This window comes from Solanum dulcamara, chromosome 4 (assembly GCF_947179165.1).
Source record: "Solanum dulcamara chromosome 4, daSolDulc1.2, whole genome shotgun sequence".
NCBI classification, from domain to species: domain Eukaryota; kingdom Viridiplantae; phylum Streptophyta; class Magnoliopsida; order Solanales; family Solanaceae; genus Solanum; species Solanum dulcamara.
The window spans coordinates 21,611,619-21,628,870 of record NC_077240.1 but is presented as its reverse complement, the minus strand read 5'-3'; the positions used below and the strand labels follow the sequence as shown (position 1 = coordinate 21,628,870).

The 17,252-nt window shown below is 32.6% G+C and overlaps 2 protein-coding genes across 2 annotated transcripts; one reads left to right on the top strand and one right to left on the bottom strand.

Annotated features, from left to right (window-relative positions):
• Positions 1 to 3,529: 3,529 nt before the first annotated feature.
• On the top strand, positions 3,530 to 4,175 carry LOC129884846 (histone H3.2). The gene has a single exon (XM_055959123.1). The coding sequence runs from the start codon at positions 3,593 to 3,595 to the stop codon at positions 4,001 to 4,003; it is 411 nt and encodes a 136-aa protein (XP_055815098.1). The 5' UTR covers positions 3,530 to 3,592; the 3' UTR covers positions 4,004 to 4,175.
• An 11,093-nt stretch (positions 4,176 to 15,268) lies between these two features.
• On the bottom strand, positions 15,269 to 16,688 carry LOC129884094 (uncharacterized). The gene is made up of 2 exons (XM_055958459.1): positions 16,273 to 16,688; positions 15,269 to 15,494 (listed from the first exon to the last, which is right to left on the bottom strand). The coding sequence occupies exons 1-2, from the start codon at positions 16,686 to 16,688 to the stop codon at positions 15,269 to 15,271; spliced, it is 642 nt and encodes a 213-aa protein (XP_055814434.1).
• Between the last annotated feature and the right edge of the window lie 564 nt (positions 16,689 to 17,252).

Below are 17,252 nucleotides of genomic sequence, written 5' to 3'. Positions count from 1 at the left end.
TCTTATTTTAATTTTTATATAATTACACCATCTTCATTATACCCAATTTTCTCTTTGATCTTGTTGGTAATTGATAAAATTAATGATTATATTTAAAAAAATATAGTGATGGATTTATTGGTGATGGATGATGGGTGACAAAGAAGAGGAAATTGAAAGTGTCGAAGAAGAAGAAAACGATATTGATAATGGTGGTGGTGATATTTGGTGGTGGATTTGTACCTTTTGATGGTGATGATGTGATTTTAGTAATGTGTTTGATTATGGGTGTTGAATTTTATAATGGATCTTTTCAATTTTTATGGTGTTGAACCCCTAAATTTATCAAAATACCTCTAGAGGATAGTGCACTCGTATAACATATCATTCCTAATATTTTTGATCAGTTGGAGGTCAAAATATTGATCAAGGGGGGAAATTATGTGGGAAAGTGATCTCGATTGAATTTTAGGCTAATCGGGTCAAAAGATAATTTTTTGGAGCAAAATTGCATTTTCTAAAAGGTGCACGACTAGTCCGCATCGCGAACTTTCTCCCCAAAGTGCAATTTTTTCCTAAAACCTGACCAAAAACCAAATTGGTCATAAATCACACTTCATAGATGCGATTTAGCTTTTTCTTCATAAAATGCATTCGTAGAATCCGATTTATGTGTATTTTTTCATACGTTTTTCAGTTTTAGTGAGGGGCATTCCGATTTTTTCCCCACATCTCCTATACTTAACCCATGACTAATATAGGCCATTTTCGGCCTTATAAGGTCTTCTAAGCACATTTCTTAGACTTTTTACGCATTTAACCAAAAGAAACTAGGGCTAAGGAGAGGATAAAGGACTAAGGTTTAAGGATTTCAGCCAGAATCTCGCCAGTTTGATTGTTTGTCTTCATCTCAGATATGTCAGGCTAAACTAAAGCATGAAACTTGTTCATCCACGGGCTCCATGATTGTGATAGGTTGATTTATGAATGAATTGAGTCCCCGTGATTGTGTTTCTTAAAATTTTTTAAAATTTTTACATGTTTTACATAATATTGCGTAATTGATGTTTTTCTATGAACTTGTTTCTCGAACAAATGATTTAAATTGCTTATATCATAAACCCTAATAGTATTTTGACTAGTATTGAATGTATATATCTAAGAATTGAGTCTAGAGCCTTGAGCTTGTGGATCTATGTTTGTGATTGGGATGAGAGCTTGGTGAGTCTTAATGAAACTCAATAGTCCCTTGTATCTTCATAATTGAATCCAAGTGAATGGTCTCAACTGAATATTGTCATAAATGATTGCCCAAACTATTCTTAAATAAATGATTGAGAATGATTGGATAATTTATTGGTTGAAATGATTGATTGAATAAAATTGAATAGCTGATAATATTCCATATGAGACTTATTGATTAGTTTAATTGGGATTGATTGTCTTATAAGCATTGAGTCTTGGAAGGAGTATTGAGCACCGAATTGGGTAATAGTAAGTAACAATTCGAACTCAATAAATACGTAGCCAGCGTAGAAGAGGATTGAACCGTTAAGTCGGATGTTTCCCTATTTTATTGTTCTGACATGATAGGACTTGATTGATTATTGTATCTGTGATTGATTGGTTTTTTTTTTATCTTGACAAAATATTGGACGGACGTGGCAACAATGTCGGATTGTTGTACTATCACTGACTCATAAGTGATGGTTATCGGATAAGAGAAACTCACATATAAGTCCTAATAGTACTCTTATTAGATTGGATTGGATTTATATGATTGGTTGTTGTCTAAACCTTATGCTTGCTTTAGACTTATGACATCGTGATTGAGTTCTTGTCTTTTGAGTTGAGTTTTCTTTGAGTTGATTGTGGAGATTGAGGTACGTGTTGTTGATTATTTCCCATTTCTATCATTTTACATACTTGTACATTTCATGTACCGATGTCTTTTGACCTGCATCGTTTCACGATGTTGATACAGGTGGTAGAGATCACCAACATGTACTCCATTGATGATCTATCTTTCTTTCCTTACAGCGATGAGACCTCATTGCCTTAAGAGGGATCTTGATTATTTTGTTTTCTTTTCATTTTGATTTAAGGTAGCCATGAACATGTCATTGGCATCACTTAGATAGTTGATAGATGCTTCATAAACTAGATTCTTTATGTGTTGATTGAATATTGTCTTTTTGCTAGTTTCATTTATACTAGTTTTGTCGATTGAATTGGATAGATTGCTGGCGTTTGACCTTATTCTATAAGTTATCGATTTGATTATCATGTTGAGCTATTTTCTTGATATTCCGTTAATAAAATATCGATTGAATGAATGTGTGAACATGCCAAGTGGCTCGCTTGGGGACTAGTAATAGCCTCTAAGTATCGGTCATGTATAGGGTACCCTCTCAGGGCGTGATATATGAAGATGATAGTGATGGTGTAATTGTGATGGTGAATTTTGATCGTAGTTGGTGAAATTTGTAGCGGCTATTTTTGATTTTTGATGGTGAAATATATGAAGTTGGTACTTATATGGTGGAAATGATAATAATTTTGTAGTGGTCTTCATTGAAGAAGGGCAATTGAATGACACGAAGAATTTATTTTTTTGAAATTTGACGTGACATCTGATGTGGCAGTGAAATGACATTAATGTGATACGAGTGTAATACACATTCCATTGTAAGAGTGGTTTTATACGTCTCAAGAGGTAAATAAATTCACTTTTAAATGGTAAATGTGTGTAATAAATTGCCATAATATTTTAAGCGTGTAACGATAAATTCAATAAAAAATTTATGTCTTCTTTATTAAATAAGACTAGGAGCTCGTTTGGATGGGCTTAAAAAGTAACTTTTATGTATGAAGTGCTTTTAGAACTTTGAAGTGATGAAAGTTATTTTTATAAATAAGCAGTTGAGTGTTTGGATAAAAGTGCTTATGTTTAAAATAAGTGTTTGAATTTTAGGGTTAAAAGAATAAAAAGGGTAGCTTGGAAATTTAGTTAAAATATAAGGGATATAAAAGTAATTTCTATGGTCAAACAAAATGACTTTAAGCACTTAGAAAAAAAAAGTTAGAAATCCTATCTTTTCTTTTTTGACTGACTTTAAGAACTTTATGACTTAAAGTTAGCATTAGATAAACACTTTCAAAAGCTAAAAAGGGGCTTTGTCCAACTTAAAGCCCATCCAAACAGGCCTAGATAATATATGGCTTGAATCCAATCACTTTTCAGCAAATTTTAAGAAGGAAACACAAACCGGTCCAATGCCATATGGGCCTACCATCTGTAGCCTCTCCCCGAAAAGGAAAGGCAAAAATGAAAATCCACGTGGTAAATATCGATTTGTTAATAAAGTAGCACACGGATTGGTATCCTAGCAAACATTTGGTTGTGAGATCTCTACCGTTAGCACCAAATCTGTATAATCCAACGGATGTAGTTCACTTCGAATCGCACAGCCCAAAATTTCAACTCCCCCAAATTTCCTATGATTCCCGCGTACTTCACTTCTATATAACCTCTCTCAAATTCTCCATTTTAGCACAATCAAAGCTTTTCTCAATCTACCAATTTGTTTCTTTATTTTACCATATAGTCAAAATGGCTCGTACCAAGCAAACTGCCCGCAAATCCACTGGTGGAAAGGCTCCAAGGAAGCAGCTAGCCACCAAGGCTGCCAGAAAGTCAGCTCCGGCCACCGGAGGAGTGAAGAAGCCTCACCGTTTCAGGCCAGGAACTGTGGCTCTGAGAGAAATCAGGAAGTACCAGAAGTCTACCGAGTTGTTGATCAGGAAGCTTCCATTTCAGAGGCTCGTGAGGGAAATAGCTCAGGATTTCAAGACAGATCTGAGGTTCCAGAGCAGTGCTGTGGCTGCTTTACAAGAGGCTGCCGAGGCCTACCTCGTTGGGCTCTTTGAAGATACCAATCTTTGTGCAATCCATGCAAAGAGGGTTACCATCATGCCCAAGGATATTCAGCTAGCTAGGAGGATTCGTGGAGAAAGGGCTTAGGAACCCTTTTATGCTTATGATTAATTTGTCTTCTGTCCCAGGGCTTTATTTTGATCTTTCGTTGAATGTTAGTGTAAATCAAATGAGTTGTTTCAATCAAAGTTATGTAAACTTCTGGTTTAGTATGATTCTGAGATTTGATTAATGAAATCTGTGGTTCATTTTATTTCAATTAAGGGTGCTGCTCGTACTATGATTTGTACTATATTTTGCTTTCGCCTTTTGGTGGTGTAGATTGTATGGTTTTCATTAATTGTTCTATTTTGCACAAAGTTTCATTTGTTAATATTTTGAATAATTGTTATCTTGTATGCTGCAATTGAGGGAAGAAATATAAGCATTATATGGAAAAGTATATCAGAAAGGGTGTTTCATGTAGGTACTTCGAATTCAACAATGACTTAATAGTCCTCATTTATAAGCATTATCATTGAAGAAACTCTGCAGATCCTTTATGCCTTTTTTTTGGGTAAAATTGAAATTGATTTGTTTTGTTAATCAAATTTGGTTGTTTATAGATACTATTTGTTGTAGGGGTTGGGTGGATGTTTTTTTTCTTCCTAAACCTATCAGAGGTTGAAGTGGTAGCTGTTTTGAAGAAATTTGCGTTTGATTTATGATTATCAAATTGAAGAGCTTGAACTTTGTTTGGGCAAATGTGCTTTGATGTTAGCTTGTTAACATTGAGGAGTGCAGCTCATCAACACAGTTTTTAAGTGACATCCCATTAAATTTTTAATGGTGTTCAGCCATGAATACTGGTATTAGCAGAACAACTAAAGCATTCTAATTTCTTGCAGATCTGGAAACAAACCATACTATAGGAAATTGAGCCTCAGGTGCTCTGCTTCTCCTAAGACTCTCTACTCTTAATTCAACATTGACAGTAATAATCGTTGCTATGTTGAATGAGAAGTGTCCAGCCTCTGCTGCATTTACTTATATTTCAGAAGGTAATTTTAGTTTTGTTGTCTGGAAAAATAAGCCTCGTTTATTTCTCTCTCATTTCTAACTTGAGATGAACCAATCTGCTTTCAGATATTTTGTGTCCTGCAAGTCTTTCTAAATTGAATTTAAACTTAGAGCTGATTGAGTTTGTGAATGTATGACTATAATAAGGGATGTGTTGGTTACTAGTTACAGTCTTAACATCAGGAAGTCCCTTTACTTTCTAATTGTTTGTTGCTTAAATATGTGATCGGTTTACTGCAGAGATAGAAAGAGTGCAACCTACAAAATTGTTTGACTTTGTTGAATGACATTGATATTATGCCAAAACAAAAAAAGTGATGGAACCAGTCAACTTAGTCTATTGGGATAAGTAGTGTTGCAGTCATATACTTGCTACAAATCTTCAAAATTCACCTTACCTGAACTTCTATATATTGATATCAGTATCTTCTGAATAGCCGGTATGCATGAAAAGATTTGTAAAGTGAGTAGCTTTCTGTATATCCAAGATGGAACTTTTAGACGCAGGCAGCTTATCAGATGGTGAGACTAGAGACTCAAAAACCATCCTGATTGCATAAGTACCGGTGTAAGGGAGAGAGTGATTAAACCATGAGTTCAGCTAACTAAATTCTGAATCATCAAAAAGATTCAAGACTCGGATTAAAAGATAAAGAAGATAAGTTTAAACATGAAGCAAGCGTAACAAATCGTAGCCTTAACTAGTAACTGCATGGTTTGAGCAGGTAACTAATAACTGTTGTATTTTAAAGATGTGAATGAGTAATAAAAAATTATGACCTTTACAAAAGGTTGTGCCTTTTCTAAAGGGTTGTGACCGTTCTGAAAGGTTGTGATTTTCCAAAAGGTTGTGATTTTTTCAAAAAGATGTGACCGTTTCGAAAGGTTGTGACTTTCCGAAAGATTGTTACTTTTTCAAAAGGTTGTGACCGTTCTGATAAGTCACAATAAGCACCTGTTCGCACTACCCTTTCTTGTCTATAAATAGATGATTTTTCTCTCATTTTTTATCATTGACCCTTGTGGTAAGGCTGCGTACAATAGACCCTTGTGGTCAGGCTCTTCCCCGGACCCCGCGCATAGCAGGAGCTTTAGTGCACCGGACTGTCCTTTTTTTTATCATTGAATTTCTCCCTCTTCTTCATATATTTTCTTACAAACAACGTTGAGTCTTTGTGTGATTTTGTTGCTAGCTTTTGAGTTCGTTGAAATTCTTAAAGTTTGAGGTACCGCCACTTCTTTAATAGTTTATCCGTTTTATCTTGGGAGGAAATAATCCATAACCTCGGGTACAGTGAGAGGATTAAATTTTTAAGGACATACAGTGAATTCTGTGGACTCGATTATTTTTTTTTTTCTTTATTATTTCTGGTCTGCTAACTTTGATACATGGATAACAAACTTAAGGAATTTATTATAAAATTGGTCATTATTCTATCTATGTTTGGCTTATAATTTGTTTGCAGAGATTTTTAGATTGAGACACGACAAATCATAAAAGCCATTGTCATGATATTTATATGATTTTGCTATGTCTAAATAAGTACATTATGAAGAAATCTTAGACTTGATACGAAAAAATAGTATTTTTTTCTCCTTACCATAACCTTGGTCAATTAAAGATGATTAAGTTAAATATATGTTATTGACTTAATAGTTTTCACAAACTCTTTTCAAATGTTTATTATCTGTTGTGATAAAATTAGGTAAAGAAATATTTTTGTGTGTATTACATTCAATATTGGAGACATCTTTCAAGGATCTTAATCCAAGAACGTAGATGACAAGACACTTTGTTCAGAAAAAAAGAAAAAAAAGTTTAATATTTGATTCGAAGAATATAAAAACTTCATCGAATATTAAATTTGTTCCAGAAAAGAAAACATTATTTGGTCTGACTACGTGGAAGCTCTATAGAATTTAACATTCATAGATTTGAAGTCAGACTAACAAATTTGGTAATGATGGAAAACTTTTTGAAAAGAAAATTATATCCTTGTGATTTTCTAATTCTGTTTTGGAGATTAAAACTTGTGTATTTTTCTCTCCGTGTGAAATTCGATTGTGTATGATATTTGAACTTTGCCGAATAAATCAAACTGTGCATTTGATTTGAAGAATATAAAAACTTCACCAATTTAGTAAACACTCTGTTTGAATGAATATTCCGACTTGAAGAGTATAAAATCTTCATCAAGAATATAAAGGGTAAACGATTTAAAGAATAAAAAAACTGCATCGTTAATTAAAAACAAGTTATACAAAGATGCAGTCTTTAGTATTAGTATTTATACTAAATAGTCTGTCTAATTGTGACAAAAGGAATAAAAAGACCAATGACATAAAATTAATGATTTTATGTCTAAAATGTATGCCTCTATGAATTAAACTTTGACAATATGTAAAGATTATCAAAGAAAATGATGATACTTTAAAAGGCAAAGTGAAGCATTGATTCAAACGAAAGAGGGCAATAGACCCCTTTGGAGCCCAAATACCAATGAGGAACCACATCAAAGCCACAAAAAAACAATATATATAATAGTGGGAATGAATACTGGATTGATCCTTCGAGCTATTTTATAAATGTAACTTTTCTATTTCAGATCATTCACACATACAAAGGGCATCCCCCCACCCCCCCACTAAATTAAAAAATGAAGTGAATGCTTATACTCACCAAAATTACAAGACAAAAAGTAAGATCAGAGATTCTGGTGTGAAATTTACAACAACTCCAATCATCATAATCTCAAAACCTCTTCCTATCCCAACAGCGCGTGGGAGCATGAGGGTCATTAGCAGGTTTAGGCATTTGATGAAAGTCCACCATTACAATCCTTCTCTTGGCTTCCCTTTGCTCTGCTAACCTTTCCTCAAATTTCCTCTTGCTTGATTCAAATTTCTTCTTATCACTGCAGTTGTTGCTCTGTTTCTGTGGTGAATCAGAAAGAAGTTGATTTTGATGAGCAACGTCTACAGGCTTAGTAGCCACATTCATCTTCATCAACGGCTGAGGCGGCGACATGCTTTTGGTATTAACACTCCAGCGTTGGGTAGGGGTCTGTTGTGATCCTTCTACTCTCTTCTTTTTTGTATTAACACTCTGTTTCTGGAGTTGCTTCTTGAAAGAACAAAGTTGTTTTTCACGAGGACCAACTTTGACACGTTTGGTGGACATGTTCATCGACATCCTCTTTATTGATCCCATAGTAGTAGTATTATGGGACTGTGGTTTTCCTTCTTTATCAGCAACATCCAATTGTTGTTGAACCAAGTCAGTCTCCGACGTTTTCTTCAACTCCGTGACGCTTTCCATTGTTGCTGTAATTGCATTGCAATTGTTCTTTTTCTTCAAAGAAGCAACCTGTGCCGTCTTCTTGATTGCCACTTCAAGATTCTTCATCAAGGGTTTCTTGCTTTGGGCATGAATCTGTTTTTCTTTATCCGACTCCTCTTTTTCTTCAACGTTGGTCACTTCTTCTTCTTCATCATCACCAAGAATGAAATCGTCCGATGTTACTGAGGGATCCATTAGGAACTTTATTATTCTGTTTTTGCGCTTTTGGAACAGTACGGGATACTTGGATGCGCCAACTTGAAGAGCAGCTTCGATCAAGGTGAATATATCATCAGGCTTCTTCTCAATGGAGAAACAACTCATGAACACTGTTTCGATTTCCATTCTTCTTACACTAGTCAAACAACAGATGGACAATTTATCAAAGTTTAGAAACAAGAACAGTGTGTGTGATGAAGGTTATGTTATATAAGAAATTTAGAAACTCTCTATATTTTCTTACATGGAGACTTTCTCCTTTTCCAACACTTTTTCACCGCATGTTTTCGGACACGGTAATAGTCAACACACAAATTTAGTAACTTACTGATTTCTTCAAGCACAAGTAATGATAAAATTTACAAATCTTAACTTCTTTATATAATATAATAATATCTAAAAGGATAATAATCTTTTCTTTTTCATTTACAAAAAATTAACATTTCTCATGTTGGAAAAAATTATATAAGGTAAAACGTAATTGATAAAATTAATTTTTAAAATTATAAATACTAATATTTAGGATTTTAAAATAAATTCAAAAATTTCACTTTAACTTTCCTACAATACTCACCTTAACTATAAGCTTGTACCCAATTACTTTCTTTATTTACTTTTACTTCTCATGTTATTATTAATTAGGGGAAATTTCTTACTTCTCATGTTATTAATTAGGGGAAATTTCAGAAATGACAAGCATATTAAGCTTCATAATTCTCTATGATATAGTTTTCCTAATTATTCTCCATAGTTATATTTATGTTTGTTATGGTCATTAACGTTTGTATATCTCGCTGCATTATACAAATAAAGCTTTTTCATTTGTACATCTCGCTGCATTACACAAATTGAATTTTCAAAGAGATTTGTATATTCGCTTCCAAATTTAGTTTAGAGATTTGTATATTCGCTTTCAAATTTGTATATGAGCCTCCAGATTTGTATAATGACAAATTTCATTAAAATATAATTAATTTATGTAATTAATTGAAACTATACCATTATCTCATAATTATATTAGTAATGTTTGGCAATCCCCATCATTTTCCCTATTGATTACCCATTTCTCTTGTCAGTAAAGAAGAATACAATATATTCAACCCATATATTACTTCCAATTGATTAAAAATCTACACTGAATTAAGATATATTTTCCCTCATGAAAAATAATAATTAAGAAAAAAATAGCGATAAGTAAAAATAATTTATTTCAATAATTTATGTTGGGTTATAATTTTTATAAAATTTTATTAAAAAAATATAATATTTTGATTCTTCTCACGATTATTAAATCAAGAGCTTTGCTCTATTTTTTTTCGTGAAGAAGTCTTAGTAAGGCCCATCGCTAATATTAAAGTAAACTTTACCTAAATCCCATAATGGAAAAGTCTAATTACTATACATCCCTCATTGTATCAAAATTACCCGATATCCCCTTTTTTTTCAACTTTTCTGATACATTAGTGATGTATCTGATACATCAATTATCTAATGAGTAATTAATGAAGATCATCTATTTATGGATAGTATCTTAATATAAGGGATGATTGGTTCTTTAAATCAATTACTGATCTAATTAATGAGATTAATTTGGTTAAAAAAATAACGGTTGTGTACTTGAAGATTCAAGCCAAAAAATAGAGCATAAATTCAAACCAACTACGATTTCAATTTTTTTTCCAGTTTTGGTGATACATAAGTTATGTATCTGATACATCAATTGTTAAAAAAAGCAATTGTTATGTCCATGAAGATTCAAGCCAAAAAATAGTGCGTCGTCTCGAATGGAAAAAACAGAGCATCAATTCATACCGAAGTTGATTTCAATTATTTTTTTACTTTTGCTGATACATAAGTTATGTATCTGATACATAACTTTAGCTATAGAATAGGTAATGCACATCAGCTATTTATGGATAGAAGATTGAGATAAGGTATGATTGGCTCTTTATATCAATTACTGATCTAATTAATGAGATTAATTGGTTAAAGAAGGCGACAGTTATGTACATGAATTTTGAAGCCAAAAGTCAGAGCATCGACTCCAAGGAAAACAACAGAGCATCAATTTAAAGCAAACTTCGCGTTTCATCAATTAATCGATATGAATATCCTGATACTACTGAGACATTCTGGAGTTTGGCAATCCGATATTACTTATGAACAATACAAAAGTGATGGAATCGTTATCGGTGACAATGTATCTTACTCAAATCTAAAAGCAGCAATCGCTGCTGAATTGAATATGGATGAATCAGAGAAAAATATTGAAATCCGATACATAGTTGAAGGTAACTCGTCGCCAATATATATTCGTAATGATATGGGTGTTAATCTTTACATAGAGTTGAAGAAGAAAGAGCCTGGTTTCGTAAATTATCCCCTGTGCATATCAAGCTCTGATATAAAAAGATGTGAGATAAAATCATTCGACAATACATCTGGAGCAATCGTTTGTGCCGAATCAAACGCGAATGAGTTCCACATTTTTGGTTTAGAAGAATCTGATAATGTCGCAAATTGTTATATAGCAGAATTGGATTTGACAAACTACATAACTGATACAAATGGTGCGAAAGTGAAGGAGAATCAATTCTATAAGGATAAAGCAACTCTAGTTGATGTAATGGCCAAATACAAAATCAATAATGAATTTAATTTCAAGGTTAAAAGATTCGACAGTAAAAGGTATGCGCATATTCTGCATTTGGAAATTTTGATATTGGATATTATCCAACAGTATGAATCAGATACATATGAATGTGTGTATCTGATACATTCTTAAATAAAATTATTTTTTCCTGTCATGATACATCAAAACTCTATTTCTGTAACTCAGTTAAAAAATGATAATAATGCTGTCAGTATGTATCAGATTCATATGACTCTATGTATCAGATGCTTTTTTTTCATAATACATACAAAGAAGCATGTATCAAGTACATGCGTTGACACACTTCCTATCAGTATGTCACTTTATTTGTTGATATTATATATGAAAAAAATTTGGTAGGATACATGTCATTTTTTTATACAAATGCAGTTATGTGTTAGTATGCCTTTCAGACGGCTGTTGTTGGAGAATGAAAGCTTCATGTTGGAAAAAATCCGATATATTCAAAGTTAGATATTTCAATAGTGAACATTCATGTGCACTGAGAGATAGGATTTTCAACAAAGTTCATGCTACAAAGGCTTTTGTTAGTGCATTCACAGCACCTAAATTGGTTAATCATAAGAGAATTCTCACCCCTAATGATATACGAGAGGATATTAAATCAGCGTATGAAATTGATATTACCTATCAACAGGCATGGCGTTCAAAAGAGCATGCTTTGGAGATGTTAAGGGGAAAATCTGCTGATGGATATAGACAGCTGCCTGTATACATACATATTCTAAAAACCGTATATCTAAATTCGTACATAAGTATGCACAAGTCATCAACTGATGAGTTCATGTATTTGTTCATAGCGTTAAGGCCCTTGATGAGGGGGTTTCAGTTTTGTCGACCAGTAGTTGTTGTTGACGGTGCGCATCTTGATGGACCTTATAAAGGGACGTTTGTATCAGCTAGCACACTTGATGGGGCAGGTATTACTTTCTTATACTGTTTCTTATTGAGTAACAGTGTGTCATCTCATTTTTCACGTTTGTTGTGATTCTAATGAATTCTAATAACTATTGTAACGCTATTATTGATTTATTAGGTTGTATATTGCCGTTGGCGTATGGTATTGTTGATACGGAAAATGATGCATCATGGACGTGGTTTTTTCAGAATTTCAGGAATGCATTTGGTGAGAGGGACAATATGTGTGTTGTATCAGATAGGAACGAAAGCATAATCAAGAGTGTAAGCATGGTATTTCCCAATGTTCCTCATTTTGCATGCATATGGCATATATGGAAAAATATGTGTACTAAATACAGAAGGAGCAAAGCTGTACTAAGTGACATCTTCTATTCAATGGCCAAGGCATACCGAAAAGATGAAGTCGATAAATTAATGGCCAAAGTTGAAAGAATCGATCAACGGGTGGCACAATATTTAAAAAATGCAGGATACGAAAAGTGATCAAGGGTTCATGCCACTGTCAACAGGGGTAGAATGATGACTTCTAACATCGCAGAATGTATCAATGGATGTCTTGTTGAAGCACGAGAGCTGCCTATAATTGACTTTTTGGAGCAAACGAGAATGTTATTTGGTTCTTGGAATTGCAAAAATAGGGAAATAGCATCTTATACAAAACATACTTTGGGTAGAAAATTCGAAGATATCCTAGTTTCAAACACGATCAAGTGTTCGAGAATGAAGGTACACGATACATACTTTCTGATACATATATACTGATACATAAGTTCTGGTACACGATACATACTTTCTGATACATATATACTGATACATCAGTTTTGATACATCATTTCTGTAATTGATACATACTTTCTGATACATATATGTGAAATTTATTTCTTGGTGGCTGCTGATTCATCAGTTATGTATAACATGTGCTAATTAAATAATGAAACATCAATTATGATACATAAGTTCTACATTTGATACATAAGTTCTGATACATATATGTAAAGATTATTTTCCTTCAGGCTGTTGATTAATCAGATATGCATAACATGTTCTAAATATATACTGATACATCAATGTAGATACATTGGTTGTGTAGATGATACATAAGTACTAATAGATATATGTGAAGTTTATTTATATCAGTTTGTTGCTAAGTTATTTAGGTATATCCTGTGCTCATTATACACTGATATATCAATTCGGATACATCAAATATGTAGTTGATACATAAGTACTGAAACATATAAACATAACATGTTCTAAATATATACTGATACATCAGTTTTGATACATCATTTTTGTAATTGATACATACTTTCTGATACATATATGTGAAATTTATTTCTTGGTGGCTGATGATTCATCAGTTATGTATAACATGTGCTAATTAAATAATGAAACATCAATTATGATACATAAGTTCTACATTTGATACATAAGTTCTGATACATATATGTAAAGATTATTTTCCTTCAGGCTGTTGATTAATCAGTTATGCATAACATGTTCTAAATATATACTGATACATCAATGTAGATACATTAGTTGTGTAGATGATACATAAGTACTAATAAATATATGTGAAGTTTATTTATATCAGTTTGTTGCTTCGTCATTCAGGTATAGCCTGTGCTCATTATACACTGATATATCAATTCGGATACATCAAATGTGTAGTTGATACATAAGTACTGACACATATAAACATAACATGTTTTAAATATATACTGATACATCATTTCTGATACATCATTTTTGTAATTGATACATACTTTCTGATACATATATGTGAAATTTATTTCTTGCTGGCTGTTGATTCATCTGTTATGTATATCCTGTGATAATTATTACCCTTTTACATCAGTTCTGATACATAGTTGTGTATGTGAGGAAGGAGTACTGATACATATATTTGAAATATAATTCCTGTAGGTTGTTGCTTCATCAGACTATCTTTATTCTGTTTACGAATTAGGTATAAGATACATTGTGTGTCTAGAGAGAAAAACATGCACTTGTGGTAGATTTCAACTAGACGAGATACCATGTCCACATGCAATTGCAGTGTTGAAGAGCAAGAACATTACTGACCTGCACCCATACTGTTCTGATTACTACAAACTAGAGGCGTTGGCAAATACTTATGAATTACCAATGGTTCCAATGCCAGATAAGAAAGACTGGATTGCTCCGAAGGAAATTTTAGAAGAATTTGTCTTGCCGCCAATATACAAAAGGATGCGAGGAAGACCAAAGAAAGGGAGAAAAAAGTTTGCTAGTGAGAAGATAACAAGTAGCACAAATTCTTGTGGACATTGTGACCACGAAGGCCACAACAGAAAGACTTGTAATTTCATTCCTAAATAGATATGATGTTTGTGGTATCTCGGTATACATTCTATTTGAATCATATAATAACATCTATTTTTATATTTTATATTTGAGTTTGACACGTGACATAAATATAAAAATCTTTTTTCAGTTGATATGTATCAAGATTAGTACATTTTATTGCTACAATTTTTTTAAAAATAAAATACAGGACGTCCATCGGTTCTCCTTGACTTGGATTAATGAAATCTCACATGATTTATTTTTTGGATCGTTATTTTCCCAAACATAAACATTCTTGTCTTTTCGACAACCATAATTACACAAGAGTTGTGGATGATACATAAGATCTTATTTGATATAGGTTGTAGATTATCATATGAAGTAAATCTTGATAAATGCGAATCTGATACATAAGCAAGATGTATCATAAACGTTAAATCTTGAGACATGGAATTCTTATGCAAAAAAATAATGTATCGGAATCATTAAATGTTGAGAAATGAGAATCTGATACATGTGCATGATGTATCATAATAAATAAATCTTGATTCATGAAAATCTCATACACATATAATATGTATCAGAATTCACAAAATGTGATACTTATGAATATTATACTCGATACAAGTTTGATACAGTAGAATATAAAACATAAACTTTGATTTTATATTCGTGTTTGACATCAGAGAAAAATATACTAAATCTGATATATGGAAATATTAAAACATACTAAATCTGATACATTACAGTTTATGTATCAGATACATTAAAAGTAGCAGAAACACTTAAAATGTTTACTATAAAAAAAAAACTATTGAACATCAATCAGTTCTCCTTGGCTTGGAGAGATGTCTCTCCTAGGTTTTTTTGGATCGTCGTTATCGCTAACATAACCATCCATGGCCTTCTGACAACCATATCTCCATAAGAGTGCGGCATATCTTGAACGGAAGAATTCAGCGTTTAGTCCTGTATTTGGAATAGAAATTCCATCACTAAGATATTCAGCAAAAATGGTCAGGAAAACTCCACAATCCCTGCAAAGAAAGGAATACACAAGTTTTAAAAAAGTAAAATTGACATATGAATGATTTAGGTATATATTAGGGCTGAACACGAAAAATTAAAAAACCGAACCAAACCGATAACCAAATCAAACCGGAAAAAAAACCGACATTTATTTGGTTTGATTTGGTTTGGTTTTTAAATTTAAAAACCGACTATATTTGGTTTGGTTTTGGTTTCAAGTCTAAAAAAAACCGAAAAAACCGAACCAAACCGACTTTATATATACATATTTTAAAAATTAAATTTGTATATATATGTGTGTGTATTTTAATTTTTTTATGAAAAAAATATAATTTATATTGATTTTTTATATTTTTGATCTTGGGCCATTCTTTTGAATTATACTAAATAAAGTATAAATAAATAAAATATAGATTTCATACACAGAAAAGCTACTCACAATTACAAATAGTAAAACTTTAGGTGAGTCATTCTCTATTATTAAACATGTATGCGTCAATCTTGGCTAGTAGCTACAGGCTACAATGAAATTTATAATAAGAAAATACTTTTGAAATTTATTTTCTGTTTATTCAAATAGTGACTACAAGGTATTTTAAAAACCGACAAAAACCGAAAAAACCGATAAAAACCGACAAAAACCGAATAGTAAAAACCGATATCGTTTGGTTTGGTTTGATTTGACAATTTGAAAAACCGACTCAATTGGTTTGGTTATTTTTTAATTAAAAACCGATCCAAACCGAACCGTGAGCACCCCTAGTATATATAATTGTTAATACTCACAAGCTGTCACTTCTCTGTTGCGCAATTCCTTCAACATACTCAACTGCAAATGGGTGATGTGGTTCAAGCATGTTACCGGTTGATTTGTCTTTGTATGAATCAAGAGACGACCAATCAGTACGTTCGTTGTTGTCAAAGAAACCACTGTCTTGCAGGTATGTTGGTAGCATTGCTGCTATCTTTTGGATCTCTAGGGAAGGGTTGCTACTTCTTCGTCTAGGTGATGAATCATACACACGTATCAACCTCTCTTTCAACACAACTACCGCAAGAACCCAATGAAAATCCTTATCGCAGTTTACTGGAATGTATACCTCATCTACCAAATGCCAGGGCAAACCGACTGGTATTGAGAAACCTCTTATTATGTTCTTCACGGATCTCTCGTGATGAGCTGTAACAGTGGCCCTTGCCATATTTTCTTGTGTAGAAATGTTAGGTGGAAGGTGATAGTAGCGTGTGTGTGCATATTCGATGTAAATTTTGAAAATGCAATTTGTCGTTGTGTATCGATACTGATTGCTCAACTGCATCTTTGATTTCTTCCGAAGATAGTAAAATATTACATCGATGTGCTGCACATTTTAAGAAAGTATTAGTTATATAACAACTAGCGTCATGTATCAGATTATGTATGTATCAGATACATTAATCTATGTATGTATCAGATACATTAATATGTATGTATCAGGTAGTAAGTATGAGTTGTATCATATTATTTATGATGAAATTTTTACCTCATCGTTTCAGCATCTGTTCGGCTGTGACATTAGGTAGAACCAGTTCTTATCTTTAGGAAATGCCACTACAAAGTCCATTTTTTCAAAGCCGAATGAAGAGCACTTAGATCTGTAATGATCCTCCTTCGAATTCCTGAATGGAAGCTTGTAGTTTAATAACATAACAAATATAATACACAACTTGTATGGGTATAAGTTGAATATATCATACTTACTTTATTTGCCATGTGATTTTAGTAG

What these genes read in the sequence shown, in the direction of transcription:
- LOC129884094 (XM_055958459.1), bottom strand. Translation starts at nt 16,688, where the DNA reads ATGGCAAGGGCCACTGTTACAGCTCATCACGAGAGATCCGTGAAGAAC. An exon ending in CAACAGAGAAGTGACAGCTT is followed by an intron (nt 15,495 to 16,272) that starts GTGAGTATTAAC and finishes CTTTCTTTGCAG; the next exon opens with GGATTGTGGAGTTTTCCTGA.
- LOC129884846 (XM_055959123.1), top strand. Translation starts at nt 3,593, where the DNA reads ATGGCTCGTACCAAGCAAACTGCCCGCAAATCCACTGGTGGAAAGGCT.